At 43.3% G+C, this 19,924-nt stretch overlaps 1 protein-coding gene across 7 annotated transcripts in view; it reads left to right on the top strand.

Annotated features, from left to right (window-relative positions):
* TBC1D1 (TBC1 domain family member 1) overlaps positions 1–19,924 on the top strand; it is a 294,417-nt gene that overhangs the window by 119,878 nt on the left and 154,615 nt on the right. For all 7 annotated transcript variants that reach the window (XM_040335139.1, XM_040335138.1, XM_040335136.1 and 4 more), the window contains one exon: positions 17,787–18,320. In XM_040335139.1, coding sequence (XP_040191073.1) covers positions 17,787–18,320 — 534 coding nt within the window. The remainder of the gene's footprint in view (positions 1–17,786; positions 18,321–19,924) is intronic.

Here is a 19,924-nt window from a genome sequence, read left to right as displayed (position 1 = left end):
ATGGCTATGTTCACATGTATGCAGGTGCAGCACTGCGTGTAAGTTGCATGCATTCCTGTACCCTCAGTAAAAATGTGGTGCTGTTTAGCAGATGCGGGGGTGCTATTAATTCTTAATGTTGCACCCCCCCCCCCATGCATTGGAATCCAATGCAGGTATTCCTGTGCGTGGCACTGTGCAGTTTCTGTGTGCCTGCCGTTTTGGAAAAAAAATTGGAACTTTTTCCTTGCATTTCCTGCAGGTACAGCTGCCCATTTGTATAGGCTGCTGTGCCTGCACAAACCGGGCCGCAAGAAATCCGCAAAAGCGTGAACCTATATATACCTATATCACTGTAAGCTTTGGTTTAGTTGCCCTTTAAAAGCCTAGTTGCATTGCTCCAGTTTGCTTTCCAGTTGTGTAAATATTTCCTTTTGAGCAGAAATTGTGTATACCAAGTTGAAATCTTTCCAGGCCTGTCTGCAAGCTGTATATCGGGCGTAATTACAGCATCTGCGCCAGATGGCCGCATGACCAACAGATCTCCTAAATGAGGATAGTGGGGGCCATTATTGGTGATGAGAAATGTCCTAGACTTGACTAAAGTTCTCCAACAAATCACTGTAAGGTTAGATTCACACTGTTGCGATGAGATATTGATCTGACTTTCAGTGCGATTATGTGATGCAACTTGAATGTGGTTGTTGGCATATTCTATGGGGCCAGAATCATGCTAGAAATGCACCAAAGTAGTACAGGAACCTTTTCCGTACAGGGGCCCGACCCGCTGCCGAACATGTGACAGTGTTCCAATGTGTTACCTCGACTGTTCACACTGCTGCGACCCCACATTTGTGTAACTTGCGATTTTTTTTATTTATTCTTCTTGAGACATGTTTGTGACTTTTGGCACTCAAATCACAGCAAAGTTGCAGAAAAGTAGTACAGAAATGTTTTATTTTTTGTCACTATCAATTGACTCCCAGGCCGGGGGTCAACATAAAGTAACTGAGCATTAATGCTCGGGGGGTAAAGTGTGGAGGAATCGGCGACACAGAAATAAAATTAAATAAAAACTGGGAAAACACAAAAGAAAACTAATGGGAAAAGGGAGCGCAAAGAAGGGGAGAGAGAAAGAGAGAAGGGGAGAGAGGGAGAAGAACCCCCAGGTCGGGAGGGTGGGGCGGGGGGTCAATTAGCATGGCCTAGGCTGATCGGATGCAGACTGGGAAGAGCATAGGACCACCACGGGCCCCGAACCTTGAGGAACTTGGCGTGGGAGTCATGAAGAATACCAAAAAACTTCTCGTTAATCATGGGAGTCGTTAACATGCTCTTCACCTCCGCAAACGAGACATTCGGCTTCTTCCAGGCCCTTGCTATTACGCGCTTCAAGGCGATAAACAAATAAGTGGCCAACTTCTGCTGATGGGGGGGAGGCGTCCTTACGGGGGGGATATATGGAAGTGTGAGGATAAAAGGCCAAATACCCTTGACCAGAATCCCACAAAGCGGGTGCAGGACCACCAGGTATGAAGTTCGTCTCCACGCTGACCACAACCCCTGAAACATCTGTCCCTGTAGGATGGGTTTGATTTAGCGATACGGGATGGGACCCAATACCAACGGAGGAGTGCCTTATAGGCTGCCTCTAGGGTAGTCGTGTTATAGGAACATTTCGCAATATTAGACCAGGCTTTGCTCCAATCTTCTAAGTCAATATGGGATTGGTCCCGTTCCCATTTTAGGACATAAGCTAGGGAGGTTGGGATCACACCCGAGTTAAGGGAGGAGTAAAGCTATAGTGCCCGGTGACCCTGGAGAATGTAGGCACGTTTGCTCGAAGGCCGTTATAGAAAAGGCAGTAGCTCTGCAGTGAGTTTTTCAGTGTTTTTGCAATGGCATTTCTTTGCCCCCCCCAATGGGATAACAATGGCCTGTTGACCCGCGTATTTCTGCGTGTATTTTAGCGTTTTGACGTTGGAGTGTTTTTACAGCTGAAAAACTCCTCTCAGAACCCACTTGTTACAACCAAAAAACGCCCCAGCCAAAAACAGTTGATATATGTGTGCATGGGCACATAGGATGACATGCTGGAGAGTTTGACTCTAGAGGAAAAATGTCTGAAGCCAAAAACAGCAGCTGTAAAAACATCCAAAAACGTCCAGTGTGCATGAGGCCTTACCAGAGCCTACGGTGGCTTAAAGCGGAGGTTCCGCCGATTTATTTTTTTATTTATTTATTTTTAAAGCCAGCAGCTACAAATACTGCAGCTGCTGACTTTTAAAAAATGGACACTTACCTGTCCAGCACGCCTGCAATCGATCGGTCCTTGGCTGCTTCTGCCGCCATCCTGGTTAAGGGAATCAGAAAGTGAAGCCTTGCGGCTTTACTGCCTGGTTCCCTACTGTGCATGCGTGAGTATCGCGGCGCGCCGTCACTGGTCCCCGCTCTCTGCTCCCCACCACTACGTTTTATTGTCAAAGCCTAAAAATAACAAACCTATTATACTTGCCTTCTACGTGTAATGGTTTTGCACAGAGCAGCCCAGATCCTCCTCTTCTCGGGTCCCGTGCCAGCGCTCCTGGCTCCTCCCTCCTGCTGGGTGCCCAGCTTGCTGTGCGGGCACCCAAGCAGGCGCGCTCCTGACCCCTGGCTTTGTGTGCTCATCCCCGCCCCCCTCTGTTTCCTGTTTGGCTCACTGGCTGTGATTGACTGGAGTGGGAACCAATGGCTCCCGCTGCTGCCAAAAGCCAATCAGGAGTGCAACCAACTCCCCGGAGAGGCAAAGCTGTCGTGGACATCACTGGATTGAGAGGGAGCTCAGGTAAGTATTAGGGGGCTTCTGCTCACAGAAGGTCTTTTTCTGAAAAAGAAAAGATGGTTTTTACTCACCTCCTATACCTGTCATACACCGTCCTAGGCGAATGACGTGTACTGTGAATTGTACAGTAAGGCCTCCTAGGATATGTGGCAGACATATCCAGGAAGTATATATAGAGGAAAAATTGTAAAGGAATTGGCCGTTAAGTAGTGGTTCCCTGATAATATAGCACCACTTGGCGCCCAATTCCTTTTACATTTTTCCTCTATATAGACCTAACATTTAGGGGTGGTGCTCCCTGATTATTTGTTGAGCTGTTTTAGCTATGGGCCGTGACTGTATATCCACAATGCTTGATTCTTCATATCCAGGATACCTTGCTGTGTAATTCAGCGGAGGAAGGGCAGCGGTCTAGTTGCGAGTAATTGCCCACTGAACCCAGAGAAGCCAGCAGGCCTCTCAATGACATCAGAGATGACATAGCGGTGTGGTACCGAGCGATGGGGAGACATAAGGATCTCAGTGGGACAATTCTGGACCCGCTGGATGAGTGAATATCTGAAATGTGCAGCACCCACCTCACAATAAGGGGGGGGGGGGAACCAAACCTGGGTGGGTGTAAATCCGCGTTATTTTTGTTTTTTTTTGCACACTTGTATAGTGTTCTACATATGTGGATGTTTTGGGCGCGGTGTATAAAGATTTTAAGCTCTGACCATTAATAACTAGCTTAACGTATAGACTACCCTCACACAGCGGGTTATGATTAAGCACCAACAGGGTGTGAATTGCATCAGATTTCCTGTCTGTGTGCTGATGTCCTGTACATGTCTTGTTTTTAATAAATGGAATGTTTTTAGTCATTATTTGAGGCGAGTGGTAATCTATTTTTACCATATAAGATTGTATAGCAGTCGATCTACTGATCGTCTTCTGTACAACAGCCCTCTCCGATATTTGCCACTTGATCAGCTCTGCTGGCTATAACCTGCAACGCTGATCAGTGTACTGGGGGAAAAAATAAATCCGAAAAGTTTTGCATCCTTTCGATTATTTATTTATTTATTTATTTATTTATTTATTTATTTATTATTTATTTATTTATTTATTTTCTAACCCAAATGTGAGGGATTGGAGGGAAAACTATGTAACACATCTCTTTTTACATTCCCTGGCCATAGACCCGACATGGGTCTCCTGTGATGGTGGAAAAAACGGAACAGATACTGATGTCACAATCGTTCCGCTCCAATTCAGCAGAGGACCCGTTTACATTTTTCCGTGATTATCGGAACAGAAGCTGTCCAAGTGAAGGGATCCAAAGGTGAAGAGAGGTCTTCACTTTTCATGTCCTATCATGGGAGAGGGAAATTAAAAGCCTAATCATGTGCTAGTTAACCACTTCAGCTCCGGAAGAATTTACCCCCTTTCTGACCAGAGCACTTTTTGTGATGCGTCACTGCGTCGCTTTAACTGACAATTGTACGGTCGTGCGACGTTGCACCTAAACAAAATTGATGTATTTTTCCCACAAATAGAGCTTTCTTTTGGTGGTATTTGATCACCTCTACGGCTTTTATTTTTTGCGCTATAAACAAAAAAAGGGCGACCAAAAATTTATTGCAATAAGCGTTTATTGATTGGTTTGTGCAAAAGTTATAGCACCTACAAAATAGGGGATAGTTTATGCCATTTTTATTATAACTTTTTTTTTTTATTAGTAATGGCAGCAATATGCAATTTTTTTTTTTTTTTTTTTTTTTTTTATATCGTGACTGCGACATTATGGCGGACACATCAGACACTTGACACTATTTTGGGACCATTGTCATTTATACAGCGATCAGAGCTATAAAAATGCACTGATTACTGTGTAAATGACACTGGCAGGGAAGGGGTTAAAAACTAAGGGGGCAATCAAGGGGGTTAAGTGTGTCCTAGGGAGTTATTCTAACTGTAGGGTGGGATGGTCTCACAACAACATGACAGAGATCGCTACTCCCGATGACAGGCAGAACAGAGAAATGCCTTGTTTACATAGGCATCTCCCCATTCTGCCGCTCCGTGACGAGATCGCGGACATCGAGTCTGCGGGGCACGCTAACGGAGCACGTAGTGGGCACATGCACCCACAATTTTAAATGGGACATACAGGTACTCTCATTTGCCCACCGCTGCCATTGTGGCGACATATATGGGCGTGCAGTGGTCGGTAGGCGGTTAAAGCCAACTATAGACTGTTCGATTCTTGACTGGTTTAGCAGGGACTGGCCAAGATTTGAATTGTATAAGGGCAGGCTGAATGTACCAAAGTCGATCGATTTTAATTTGGGTACATCTAGCCTGTGGGATTTTACATGTGATTATTGCTAGCTTCTATTATAGTCGCTAGCAGTAATCACTGTGTTTTCCCCGGCAGGGACGTCACTGGCTATATATACATTGCATGTTTAGGAGATATTTACTGTATCAATAGCGTAAGCCTTAATATAGGCTTACCTAGAGGTAAAATTCATTCAAGGGAGTTTACTCCCACTTTACGTTGGTAACCTTCATATTAAAGTGAAGCACTTTTACTTTTATTCTTTAATCCGTCAACCCCCCCAATACGAATGAAAAGAATAGGTCAGAGGTCAAGGTGTGTTTTATAACACAGCTTGATGGTCTGGCCATTCTGTACAGATGTGTCATGGTTATGTGTAGGCAGATAATACATTAGATGGCATGTTTGCTCTTAATATCCTGCTGAACACGCTCAAAGGCAATGGTAAACAATACATGCAGAAGTTTAATATCCCTTCGCTGTTTAGCCGAATGATAATGTCATAATGGATGAACACACAAGACAGATCTTTCCAGGAGCATGTCATTTTTTAGTGTGTGTGTGTGTGTGTGTGTGGGTGTGTGTGTGTGTGTGTGTGTGTGTGTGTGTGTGTGTGTGTATATATATATTATGGGCCGAAACAACTAATTGATTATGAAATTAATCGCCCAGTAACATAATGGGGTTAAAAAAAAAAAAATAGCTTTTTATAGTACAAAAAAGCAAATATCTACTGTAAATATTACTTTCACTGTCCCACAGTAAAAAAATTAACCCCTTACAGTAGCGATTATTTGCTCTTTTTGTACTTTTTTGGGGAGATTACAAAATACCAAATTGGTGTAACATAATGGGGTTAAAAAAATAGTACAAAAAGAGCAAATAATCCCTACTGTAAGGGGTTTATTTTTTTTACTGTGGGACAGTGAAAGTAATATTTACAGTAGCGATTTGCTTTTTTGTACTATAAAGGGCTAATTTTTTTTTTTTTTTCTAACCCCATTATGTTACTGGCCGATTAATCGATTTTATGAAAATTGTAATCGATTAATTTCATAATTGATTAGTTGTTTCGGCCCTACCTGCAACCAAAGCAAATCTCATTATCATGCCTGTTGCTATGATGAAATGTCACAAAGTTGGTGGCTTTCAATAATGATATTAAAGTGGAGGTTCCATTACAAAAAAAAAACACTGTAGCTGCTGACTTTTAGTAAGGACACTTACCTGTCCTAGCCGCCAGCGATGTCGGCCGATCCTCGATCCTGGCAGCTCCAAGCGCCCGCCATCCACAGTAAGGCCCCTTTCAGACTGGGGCGAGAGCCGCGGTGGCGATATAAGGCCGCTAAAAATAGTGGCGCTATACCGCCGGGATTGCCGCGGGAATCAGCCGTTAGCGGTGCGGTATTAACCCCCGCTAGCGGCCGATAAAGGGTTAATACCGCCCGCAATGCGTCTCTATAGAGGCGCATTGCGGGCGGTATTGCCGCGGTTTTCCATTGTTTTCAATGGGAAGGAGCGGTATACAAGCTCCTCTCACCGCTCCAAAGATGCTGCTGACAGGAGATTTTTTTGTCTCCCGCCCTCGGGCTTTCACATTGAGTCTGCAGTGAAGGAGTTTTTCAGGCGGGATAGCAGCGCTATTTTTAGCGCTGTACCGCCTGAAAAACTCCTCAATGTGAAAGGGGCCTAAGGGAAATGAAGTGAAGCTGTACGGCTTCACTGCCCGTTTCCTACTGCGCATGCGCGAGCAGCGCGGCGATTTGTGAATGGGCCGGCTGCTTTCTGGGACACACACAGTTCCCAGAATGCAGCGCGCCCCATTCACAAGAAGACACCGAGTGTAGGAGGAGGAGGAAGAGAATCCACCGTGGAGGATGAAGAGGCAGATTTGGCACTTCCGCATAGCAACAGCTATTTAGGGTAAGTAAAAAAAACAATTTTTTTTTTTTTTCCATTTATTTAATTTTTTTTTTTTTTTTTTTTTGGTTTTTGGCGATTTTTTTTTTTTTCAGGTGGAACCTCCACTTTAGCTTCGAAATTTGTACATTTTAAATGTATCAGTTTCCTTTGAAGTATGGGATTTAATTTAATAAATCCTACTTGCCTATGTGGATGGAGCATCTGCCCCCCATGGTTCGAAACACTGAGAACCAAGCAATCTAACACCGCCCATCGCTCAGTTCTCAGAGCAGAGAGCTGGTGACAGTCGGCAGCTCTCTGCTCTGCCCCCTCACGCTCACTGGAGCGCTGGGCTGTGGAGGGGGTGGGAGCGGCTGGCTGAGAGGCTGAGCCAGATGTTGGTCCCTGGATACGTATGTGGGGGAAACCAACCATATGGTCGCAATCTTTCCTGGGCCTGGGCCAGCTATCTGACGTCCGACCCAACAGCGGACTTCAGTCTGCTGAAAATTGGTTCACAGGAGTGCAAAACAAAACAATCTACACTCTTGTGATCCATAGAAGTACAGCCAAACAAGCATTGGAAAATCAAAAGCAACAAAGCAACTAGGGGTAACTAGGGGAGGGTACAGGGAAGGAAGGGTAGGTGGGATGTAGCTAGATAGACAAAGGGCTTTCTTCTCCTGTCTCGGGGAAAGTGGCAAGGCAAGTAGGGGAGGAGATACTTTATTGAACATGCAGTATTGCATAACTTTATAGGCAGGTCACATTGGGATTTTCTTTTCTTATTTTGGGAAAGTGGTTTTGGTTACAGCGAGTTCTTCTCTGGCATTTATAATTTGGCCCCATTACTACTCGGAGGTCAGGGGTGGTTGAATTTGATCTAAGATGGATCAGTGATGTAAATACAGACACTGCAGTTGCACTTGATCAGTGCATAGCTGAGCCGTGAGCCGTTTAATTACAGTACAGCAATTTAAGTTTGGTATTTTGTTTTTTATTGCAAAACTAACAGTCCATCCCCTGGCCTCCCATTAGTGTCTTCTTCCCTGCTAGACCTCATTATCTTCCCCCCACCACAGTGACCTTATCAGTCTGTAGTGTGGAATTCCTATCTGCACTTCTGTGTTGTGCTGACCTCCCAACTTCTCAGTAAAAACAAGTTTCTACATGGCTTGTGGTGTTCTGCTTCAATTACTGCTTGAACTAAAATAGAGGCACCGACTTAAAGGCATAGTCCCACCTTGATTATAATTACCAAGTGCATCCACATTGATAAATAAAAAATGTATATTTATGATATATTTTGAATTGCAGCCACATTGTACAGGCTGCCAGCCCCAGGTCTCTATGGAGGTATGGCCCTATTTGGGGTCTGGAGGAAGAAAACGTTAAACTATAAGTTTGGTGACATCACCACACCTTTGCCTGAGCAATCTAAACCTATGGAAATTGTGCCTGTTTTGCAGGGACCGGCTGAAATTCGATCCATTTATGGGCACCCTGGTTACACACAAGTCGGTCTATTGATCGACTTGTGTACAACCAGCTGTCAGGTTTTTCATGAACAATTCGTACCACTGGCTATAGCCAACAAAGCTAATCATTGTGTTCTACCGGCACGGAAAGCTCCTCACTGGCAGAATTCAGTAGGGCTGCAGGAAAGCTTCCTCCATCAACATAGTCTGTGTTGATGGGGGGAATAGAGACATTTTCTTCACTTCCATTCCTGGTGGGAGGAAAGAAAATTGCATAATCTATGGCCTGCCCTAAGAGTTCATTTTCTACAGTAGCGGATGAGATTTGTAGTCTTGCCATTCACACATCCCTGTGAATGGGCAATGGTCCTAGGAGAAACACCCTGTGATTGGTGTGAGTGTGTTGGAAGGGGGGTTGGAATTTTGGTGGTTTGAAGGTGGAGGGTTTGGGATATGTGACCATGTTTCATTGAGATATATTCAGAAAGGTGAAAGAAAACTGCACATTCGACTGGTTCAGCAATCGCCAGGTAAATTTTGAATTTTGAACTTCTGTCCGACTGCCCTGTTGGGGGAGGAGTTTAATCGGTGCTACAGGCAATAGACTTTGACGTCTCCCAGCTGTCAGAATACAAAGACAGCTGGAAGGATTCACCTTTAAATGTGTGGATGGGGAAATTGGGTCCTTTTTTTTTTTTTTTTTTTTTTCTTTTTTTAAACTGCTTGAAGGGAAAAAAAAACTGGCTCGTCTATGGCCAGCTTAAAGTGTTTTTTAAACCCAAAAAAATTGAGATCCTGGTTCCTTAAAGCAGATTAAACAGCACAGTGCATGTGCTGTGTAATCTGTCCCCTCTAAACTGTAAAAAAAAAAAAAAAAAAAACCTGGCTGATCCTGCCACTTCCTGTATCCCCCTCTGTGCTGACCACGAAAATCAGGGCTGACCACCGTGGTAAGTGTACATCCCTTTGTCATCCACAGCTCTCCTCTCTCCCCCTCACCCCCTCCTATTTGCCTGTCGGCTCTGTGTTCTGTGTCTCTGCCTCCTCTCCCCAGCCGCTATTGGTAAAAAAAAAATCTAAATGGTCCCTGCTAGCCCCTCTATTATAGATTGCTATAGCACACTGTATTAGACGAAGGCCCCTTTCACACAAGCGGATCCGTTTTCAGACATCCCAGGCTTTTCTTTGAACTGTATGAATGTATTATACTGGCAGCATGCTTCTTGCAGTAATTATGTTGCAATAGAAAAAAATGGGATGTTATATAAGCCTACTGAAAGGCACCTTCCTTTATTGTACCGTCACAGGAGGTCTTGTTCTTTGCCAGAGCTGATATTTCAATAGCAGATGTTGGTTGCACATAGGAGTCCTTTCTGTATTCAATTATGGTAACTAGAAATTCTGTCAGTCACAGGTTCTCTTTAAAGGGCCAGTACATTCAGAACTAAACTTTGGGTAGATGCAGATTTTGGGTGTAAACGTTAAAAAGGGGGGGGGGGAAATGCAAAAGTTGTCTTGCTTCGGTAATTTCTGCCAGTGAATACCGGTCAGTTCGTCACAAAATTGAGCTGTGAAATTCTTCCTGTACAAGTAACAAGCCCCCATTTGTGTAGCCATCAGAAAGACAGGAGCCATGTTTTGGCCCACAAATGACCACCTGCAACTGAATTATTAGTATTGGAGTTCAATGACTTGACTTGTCTATTTTGGCTTTAGCTGTCAGCAAGGTTTTATACCTGTTCTGTTCTTCGATGAAGGGAATGAAGTGTCCTCTATCAGTAGGTCTTCTCCTCTGACCCTCCTCACCAGCTGTGTACATCTTTCTTCTAATCCTGCAGGTGGTTGATGTAATGATACCACCTGGGCTTCTAGGAGGAGATACTAGTTCAGGGCAGGATTACCTAACCGTAAACCTTGGAAGGGATCGCTGGAAAGGGTATTGGCGGGCAACATTTGTCTTGTTTTATAGTTCTTGCATCATTTTGTTTAGCTTGAATTTTTTTACACATTTTAAACAAATTCCCACGTTTTCTGGCATTTAAATTATGCATTCATGATAAATAAGAATTCAGTTCTAAAAACTTTTCTATAGTGTTTAATCATTGGCAGTAGATGGGCTAGTATCACCCAAGGGATGCCATTCAGGGATTTTATCATCAAAACCCCAAACCCCCCAAAAAGAGAATCGGGGCTGCTCTGTGCAAAACCTACACTGTGTGTGGTGTTTGTTTTAATTATTATTATTATTATACAGTAGTCTTTAAAAATTCTCGGCACGTGTAAACTAGCCTGAAAACCCTTGCACTATCCTTGTTTCCTTCTGTAAAACACATTACAGGGGCCCAAAGACGGGAATGTGGCTTCCCATGCACACACCTTTCACTGCAGTGGTGTAGATCTGTATCAACCATCAGAGCCTTGCTTTATAATTCACAGCACAAATCTTAAACCGAGATGGTCATTGCACTCTATATTCCATCCAGCTCCCCCATGTATAGTCTCTGCCTCAAGGTTCGGACATCCTATGTTTTGAAAGCTGGCTGAAGTTTACTTGAGTTCCTACTGAAAAATGTGCAAATATTTGTAATGGGATCTGCGGAAGGCTTTTATTCAGCAAGAAGCTTTAATCTGCGAGTGGCGCGTCCTCTGACATCACAATGTGTAATCTAGAGCTGCACAACGCACAAGTTCTGTTTTCTTGTACATTGTATTTTCAGCAGTCCTAATAAGGGCTCATTCACAGCCCATTCCTGTGTTCAGTGTGTAGTTCTACATGTGCATTTGGCTTGAAGGTATCGCTTTTGTATTGCAGTATTTGCATGAGTACAAGTATCGGTGCAATGCTTATATATTGGTGTGTGTTTTTATGTATGTATGGCGCTGTGTAAAATTGAGTATTTTATACCCCTTTATGCCACATTTTGTCATATTGCAACCAAAAAATGTAAATGTGTTTTTATGTGATAGACCAACACAAAGTGGCACATAATTGTGAAGTGGAAGGAAAATGATAAATGGTTTTAATTTTTTTTTTTTTTACAAAAATATGTGAAAAGTGTGGGGTGCATTTGTTTTTGGTCCCCCCGAGTCACCACTTTGTAGAACCACCTTTTGCTGCAATTACAGCTGCAAGTCTTTTTGGGTATATCTCTACCAGCTTTAACCAACTAGAGTGAAATTTTTGCCCATTCTTGTTTGAAAAATATCTCAAGCTCTGTCAGATTGGATGGAGAGCATCTATGAACAGCAATTTTCAAGTCTTGCCACAGATTTTCAATTGGATTTAGGTCTGGATTTACTTTGACTGGTCCATTCTAACACTTTGATCTAAAACAGGGGTCTCCAAACTTTTCAAACAAAGGGCCAGTTTATTGTCCTTCAGACTTTAGGAGGGCCGGATTGTGGCCAGCGGGGGTAGAAAATGTCCCGGGCCCACCATTGATGAGAATAAATATGGCCTCAGAGTTTGCGGTCAGTAGGATAAGGAGTAGTGCCTCTATTAGTAGGAGTAATTGTATCCCATCATTGGTATCCGTGAAAGAAATTGTGCCCCCTTGCTGGTGTCAGTGAGAAGGATAGTGTCTCATATCAGTGGGAGGAATAAAGCCCCAAGGGCCGGATAAAGGCTAGCAAAGGGCCACATCTGGCCCTCGGGCCACAGTTTGGAGACCCCTGATCTAAACCATTCCATTGTAGCTCTGGCTGTATGTTTAGGGTCGTTGTCCTGCTGGAAGGTGAACCTCGCCCTAGTCATGTTTTGCCAACTGTAACAGGTTTTCTTCTAATACTGCCCTGTATTTGGCTCCATTTATCTTTCCATTAACTGACCAGCTTCCCTGTCCCTGCTGAAGAAAAGAATCCCCATACCACAACATGATGCCACCACCATGTTTCACAGTGGGGATAGTGTGTTCAGGGTGATGTGCAGTGTAAGTTTTCCGCCACACATAGCGTTTTTGCTTTTAGGCCAAAAAGTTCAATTTTGGTCTCATTGAGAGCATCTTCTTCCACATGTTTGCTGTGTCCCCACATGGCTTCTCGCAAACGCAACTTCTTATGGCTTTCTTTCAACAATGGCTTTCTTCTTGCCACTCTTCCATAAAGGCCAGATTTGTGGAGTGCACGACTAATAGTTGTCTTGTAGACAGATTATCCCACTTGAGCTGTGGATCTCTGCAGCTCCTTTAGAGTTAGCATGGTCCTCATGGCTGCTTCTTTGATTTACGTTCTCCTTGCCCAGTCTGTCAGTTTAGGTGGACAGCCACGTCTTGGTAGGTTCGCAGTTGTGCCATACTCTTTCCATTTTTGGATGTTGTATTGAACAGTGCTCCGAGATGTTCAAAGTTTGGGATTCTTTTTATAACCTAACCCTGCTTTATACTTCAACACAACTTTTTTTCCTGACCTGTCTGGTGTGTTCCGTGGCCTTCATGATGCTTTTCACCTAGTTCTCTAACAAACCTCTGAGGGCTTCACAGAACAACTGTATTTATACTGCTATAATGCGACGCTCGGGTGTGAATGACAACTGACAGTGAGGAAGCCTTATGTTTCCTCATCACCGCCTAACACCAGTGAAAAGCGAAACGACTGCAAGTTGCTTTTCAGGTGTGGCAATCCTGCCCCCAGTCTAAACCTAGAAGAGTGTGATTCTCTATAACAAACCATTGATGATATAAACTGTGGGCCCTATATAAACATGTGAAAGCACTCAGGGATTTCATCAGATGGAAAAAGTGTAGTGCTGGAAGTGAAGTAGGACATATATAGGATCCCCACATACCTTCTATACTTGGAGCTCTCGTGTGTGCGCTGCCATCTATTATATACACACTAGGACTATTTATCTTCTCTTGGTGGTGTTAAATAATAGATACTTGTCAGGCATTTGCTGATGGGTCTGTTGCTTCTGGAAACTTTTGTGCAACATCCTTTCATGAGAATCGCTGGCTATGAAGATGTGTCTGATCTGACCGATAAGTGTCCTAGTGTGAGGAAACACTCCGACCTCGGCACACCTACCTGGTTATCACAGTACTCACAAGTTTGTAAAGTTATTGTATAGCCAGCTTTCGATGGACTAGGGAAGAGTTAGAACCCCTGTCACTTTTTTTTGTTGGTGTGCTTGGAGCAATCTGTTGGATTTCTTTGTTCAGCCTGCAGACCGAATGAAGGAAATCTATAAATGTATGGGCATTATCTGGAATATTAATCCATGTTACAAATGAGATGACACTTGTTTTTATTCCAGTAACCATATCTGTGCAGAAACCTTTTTTTTTATTGTATTGTGTTTTTTTTTTTTTTTTTTTTTTTTTTTTATAAAAGCTCTGCTTTCTTCCTATTAGTATGCCGTCATCATACTATTATCTTAATGTTTAGATCATGTGATTCCGTTCTCACTGTGTGAGACGTTCAGACTAAAGTAATTATGATGTCAGCTGTCTGGTATTTTCTTTTGAGAGTGACTCAAGTAAAAGAAAAGGCCTTTTGGCCTAGCGTTGCCCTTTTACCAGGGTGACTTGGGTTGTGGGAAGCTGTGTCCAGTTTTCTTGGTAGCATTACAGAATAAAGCCTTGTTATTGCTACTTCTCCAAGAACTCCTTACCGTGAATGCGGCACGGTATACGGTCACCATAGTTGATGGGTGACAGTGGCTTATACCAGGGGTCTCCAAACTTTTCAGTACGAGGACCGTATCTAATAGTTTTCAAAATTGTTATTTATTTTTACTTGAAGTTCCATTTGTAATCAGCATATGATTCTAAGGCCTCATACACACAGACGTTTAAAAAAAATAAAAACGAACTGTAAAGCTAGTACCGACGGCAGGAAAAAAAACCTGCGTTAAAACACTTTTTTTTTTTTTTTTTTTTTAATTTATTTATTTATTTTTTTTTTTTTTTTTTTTTAGGTGAATGGGTACAATGTATCCCATACTCATTCACCTAGTGTGTGTGTGTGTGTGTGGGGAAGGCTGGAATCTGGGAGTCCCCCTTTTTAAAGGGGGCTTCCAGATTCCGATAAGCCCCCGCAGGCAGACCCCGACAACCACAGCAGGGGTTGTCGGAAAGAGGCCCTTGTTCTCAACATGGGGACAAGGTGCTTTGGGGTGGGGGGGCGCAAAGCCTTCAGGTGGAGGGGATGTGGCCTGGTATGCTCGCTCACCTTTCTGACCTGCCTAGGTGCATGCTCTGATATGGGTCTGGTATGGATCTTTGGGGGTGGGGATGATGACGTTTTTATTCAATTTTCTTTTTTTACATTTTGCTGAGGTTCCCCTTCAAGATTCTCCAGCACACAAGTCGGATCATCTTGATCCGACTTCTGGTGCGACTTCTATTCAAATCGGTGGTATCCCATAGGGAACCATTGATTTTGAATAGAGGTAGAGAAACGCCGGGCGGGACTTAACACTGTGTATACGCCATTAAGTCTTGTTAAACCGCATTTAACACCTTTTTTTTTTACCAGCGTTTTTTTACAGCGCTAACGCTGGAACCTCAGAATGCGCTGGTCCTGGGTTTTTATTTTTGGAGCTTAAAAACGCCAATGCCTGTTACAGCTCAAAAACGCCATGGTGTGTATGAGACCATTAAATAACATGGAGTGCCGTTTTTAAGCTGCAAAAAAAAAAGCTATAAAATGTCGCTGTAAAATTGTCAGTGTGTGAGGTCTTATGGAGAACATTTTTTTGATAAAGCAAAGCAATTCCAAATAATAAACTTCAGAGTTCCCCTCTGTACAGTGTCCCTGATTAAAAATCTTGCAGTGGGCTAGATTCGGCCAAATCCGAGCTCCTGCTGTTCTATTTGAGCAGTCTGGTTTTTAAACATTATTTTTTTTGTTCTTATTCACGGGGTATTATATAGTCCATTTCCAAACAATTACGGTAAATTATAAATCTTTTTTTCCCATTTACAGTCCTATAATGAAACAATTCTTTCATATTGTGTGTGTGTGTGTGTGTGTATATTTGATCGCTGCCTCCCCATGAAAATCAAATTTTGTCTGAAATAATGACAGACCGTTTTTGTTTTATTCAGGTGTATTTAGTGCAACCCATAATATCCAAGTGAAGGATATAACACCAACATGTCATAAAAAAATATGACTTGTAAACTCAGTCAGGTGTAGCTAATCCCCTTCGCAATGGTGCACACAGCTGTGGTCATTTTGATTAGCTCAGCATGAAAAGAGCTTTCCTGTAGCATTTCAGTCCCTGGTAGTGCAACTGAAGTAAACAATCTAACTATGGGTGGCAAGGCACTGTTAAAAGATCTCTGGAATAATGTTGTGGCCAGGCACAAGTCAGGAGATGGATACAACATTTTTTCAAAGGCTTTATCAATGCCTAGAAGCACAGTGAAGTTTATTATTAGGAAGGGTAAGGCATTTGGTACAAAACAGACCCGACAAACGATATGTCTGGCGGAAATCCAATACAGCCCACCATCCAAATAGCGTCATTCCTACATTGAAGCATGGAGGTAGTAATATCCTGTTATGGGGGTGTTTCTCTGCAGCACTTGTCAGAATAGAAAAAAAATTGATGGGGGGCAAAATACTATCAAGTTCTTGGGGAAAATCTGCTGCCCTCTGCCAGAAGGTTGTCAATGGGAAGAAGGTTTACCTTCCAACAGGACAAGGACTCCCAAAGCACATAGTAAGAATGACCACACAGTGGTTGAAGGAGAAAAAGAAGAATGTCCTTGCATGGCTGAGTGGGAGCCCAGACCTAAACCCCATTGAAAATCTGGAATGACTTGAAGACTGCAGTCCACAAACTCAACATCAAATTTAACTGAACGTTAGCAATTCTGCAAGGGTGATCCTTTTTCTGCTCCGTGATCTGTTGTGTGTGTGTGTGTGTGTGTGTGTGTGTGTGTGTGTTTTTTTTTTTTTTTGACATGTTGGTGTCAAAAAAAAAACCTCTTTCACTTGGACATTATATGTTGTAGTTTTTAGTAAATGCAGCAATACAGCTAAATAAAACTAAAACTTGTCTGTCTTCATTTCAGGCTGCAAAGCAACAAAATGTGATTATTTAAAGGGGGTGGTGGTCCTTTTCTATACCGTGTGTGTGTGTGTTATATGCAATAATTAAATGTTTTAATAGTTTTATAGGGCATTTTTTGTTGCATCTAAAGTAAAAACTGTTCAACCTGTATCATGCCACTATTTTGTCTGCGCGTGCTGCAATTGCGTTTGCATTTATCTCTTTCCTGGGGAAAATAGTGTATACAATTGCTGCACAAGTCCAATTGTATTTTAAAGCTATTAAAAATGACCTTTTTACTTTTCAGTCTGCAGCTCTGTGTTCTGTAAAATGCGATGCAATATGGCAACCTAGAGGAGGAATTCTATACACAGATGATGTACAGATTGTCCCCAGAAATGTCATTTCCTGCTTGTGTGATTGGCTTACTGATTTTCCCAGAAATCAGATTTTAAGCATCCCTGCAACAAAGGTCATTTTTGGTGGGATACGCCCAAAGGGAAATATGGTCTGAAAGAATGCAGACCCTGCCACTTTCCTCATTGGAACCCTGCAAGTTAAAGCGGAGTTCCACTTTTTGTAGCTGCTGACTTTTAATAAACCTAAAAAGGCTTTTTTAATAAACACACTTACCTGCTCCACGGTTCAGCGATGCGGTCCCTCCTCTCCGCCGGCGCCTCCATTCACATTGTGGGCACCCGGCCATGACAGCTTTCGGCTTCACGGCCGGGCCCTCACTGCACTGCGCTCCCTGAGTGGACAGGCGATCTCCTGGGACCTGTCACATGTCCCAGGAGATCGCCTAGAGGGAGGGGCCGCCTAAGGCGACAGGAGGAGTCGCCGAGGCTGTCCCTTAACAGAAGGTGGAAGTGGGACCGGAAGTCCCACTCCTACCGAAGCCCCCACTCCCCCCCAAATGTGGCATGTAAGGGGGTGAGGAGTGCTTAAAGTGGAAGTTCCACTTTTGGGTGGAACTCTGCTTTTAAGCAGCTGGTTGATTATGAAATCACACATTCGTTTTGCACAAGGACACAGATGAACAAACCAAGCCTAGGTAGTAATCTGCAGCAACAATTTGTTAATCCTTGTAATATACATAAATCATTGTTTTTTTCCTTCGTGGAGTTCCTCTTTAAGTATTGAAATGGTAAAGGTGCGAATGAGACTTTTTTTGGATCTAATATTGGATCTAACCTGAATGTCCCAACTAATATGTAATAAATGGATATGTTATATTCCCATAATGGCTTTTTCCAATGTATGTGTTTTTGTGTTTTCCAGGTGCCTGAAATAATTGGCTCCATTAGACAAGCTGGAAAGTTGGCCCGTCAGGAGGAAGTCCATTCCCATTTATGTGATGGAGATGACGCCTTTTCGAAAAAGTTTGAAGTCCTCTTCTGTGGCCGGGTGATTGTCGCTCACAAAAAAGCCCCACCGGCACTGATAGATGAATGTATTGACAAATTCAACCATGTCAGTTGTACCAAAAAGAAAGAGACTGATTGTACATCTCCAGTGACTCCAGTGACACTGCTGGCAGATGTTGGCACTGGAATATCCTTTGGGGACAAACTACGGTCTGTTTTTCAATCAACGTTTAATGATGAGGAAAAACAAAAACCTATTCGTAAATCTTACTCCCAGCCTGGCCTGAGGACTAACCACTCATTTCAGAGGGACTGGAAAGATGGCCCCTGCAGCCTTCCTGGATCCTTTGAGGACGGTGACAGTGCTTTGGATTTACAATACTTGAGTGAAGAATATAACTGTGTCCAACCAACCGACATGGAGGAAAACCAGACTATGCTGTTCACAGTATGTATGAAAAGATCGTTCCCTATACACGCAACAAATTAGTGTTGGTATGAATGCCCGTCTGGCAATGCTTTCATAGTATATTTGGCCTCTAACTAAGCAGGTGACCAATTCAGGTGATGTGGGGCTACTCTGCAACTGTGTCCCAACTGCATGCAGGATGCCAGTGTGGGTTTAAAGAATACAATGCCCCCTCACCGCCTATCAAATGCCCTCTAATGAGCGAATTGAACGCAGATCTCTCTTTTAGAGAGCAAAGCTAGCGTGAAGGTTTCCTAAGTGTTTTCCGTCAGCAGTCTGCCTTTTCACCCAGCAGCTGGCTTTCCCATCCTAGAGTGAAAGCATATTTAAGGGCCTGTGGTTAGCGACAATGAATGAGGTTTGACTACCAGGTAAGAAGTTGACCTGGGAATGGCGGCTTTGTCTGACCCAAAGCTCTACAAAACCTTAGACTCTGGAGCACCTCGCCCATGTGTAGGTCAGAAAGCTAGGTGACACCATACACAATACAATTTTTAGATTTCTTTTTGAGCCAGCACATAATTCTCTTAACCCCTTCTCGCCGCCGCCTCCTGGCCCTTTAAGAGGTTTTATATGCCAGAGGCAGACTTTCCAATTATATGACCACTGTGATTGGCAGTCACATCTGTCAAATGATCGGAATCTATTAATCGCAAGTATGCATCGGGAGTTTTCTGGTACCCACCAGTAACTGTGCTGGGAGCATGCTCTTGGCACAGAAATATGTTTACTGGGAAGCTTATATGCGCACCTCTGGCAGGAACTGGGTAATGTATAACCAATGTCAGTTTAGTTTTGGATAGAGTGTCCTGCTTACCATTATCATCGTAAGGCCTCTTTCACACAGGCGGATAGGATTCAGCTTTTAGCTGCGGATAGATGAAGTTATTCACACACTGCATTTATTGACATTTAGTTACATGGAGTTTTGTGCGGTTCGAAAAAAATGATTTTACTGTGTCCAGGACCGATTTAGCGCAGCTATCTGTACATAATCGCAGTGTACTATTTCACCTGCAGATAGATGCGGCAACAAGGAAAGAAAAATGGAAAGCACATATGAAATGACAAGAATGATCCACCGCAGCTCAACGCAGCCGCATGTAAACGCACGTAAACGCTGCTAATGGCAATGTACAACTGCAAGTGATCGCTGTGCCTGGAGTCTTGGAATTAAAAAAAAAAACACATGCTTTTAACAGCGGCAGAACAGCCGCCCGTGTGAAAGGAGCCTTAGTGAAAGAAAAAGAAAATCGCAAATTTTGGGTTGTCCCCTGAAAAGTATGGTACATGAAGTAAAGGAAAATTACCCCAATGAGGCAAAAATAATCCTTACAGGGTTTATCATAGCTAGTGTCTACATGGGAAGACTTCCCCCTCCTATTCATGTTCTGGTGACAACCCAAAATGTGGGATGTGACGGGCGTTGTATCGCCTCCTCACCACCTGTTTTAACCCATTGAAGTGCACCACTCCCAATTAGCGGGGAGATGAGTTTTGCCATGTCACAATGCAAAGTTTCACAGCTGTAAGATATGTACCCTCTGCTGCCTTTACAACATAATTGGGGGGGGGGGAACACA

Source organism: Rana temporaria, chromosome 1 (assembly GCF_905171775.1).
Source record: "Rana temporaria chromosome 1, aRanTem1.1, whole genome shotgun sequence".
NCBI classification, from domain to species: domain Eukaryota; kingdom Metazoa; phylum Chordata; class Amphibia; order Anura; family Ranidae; genus Rana; species Rana temporaria.
Note: the sequence above shows the minus strand (reverse complement) of the source record. Positions and strands in the feature narration are given on the sequence as shown.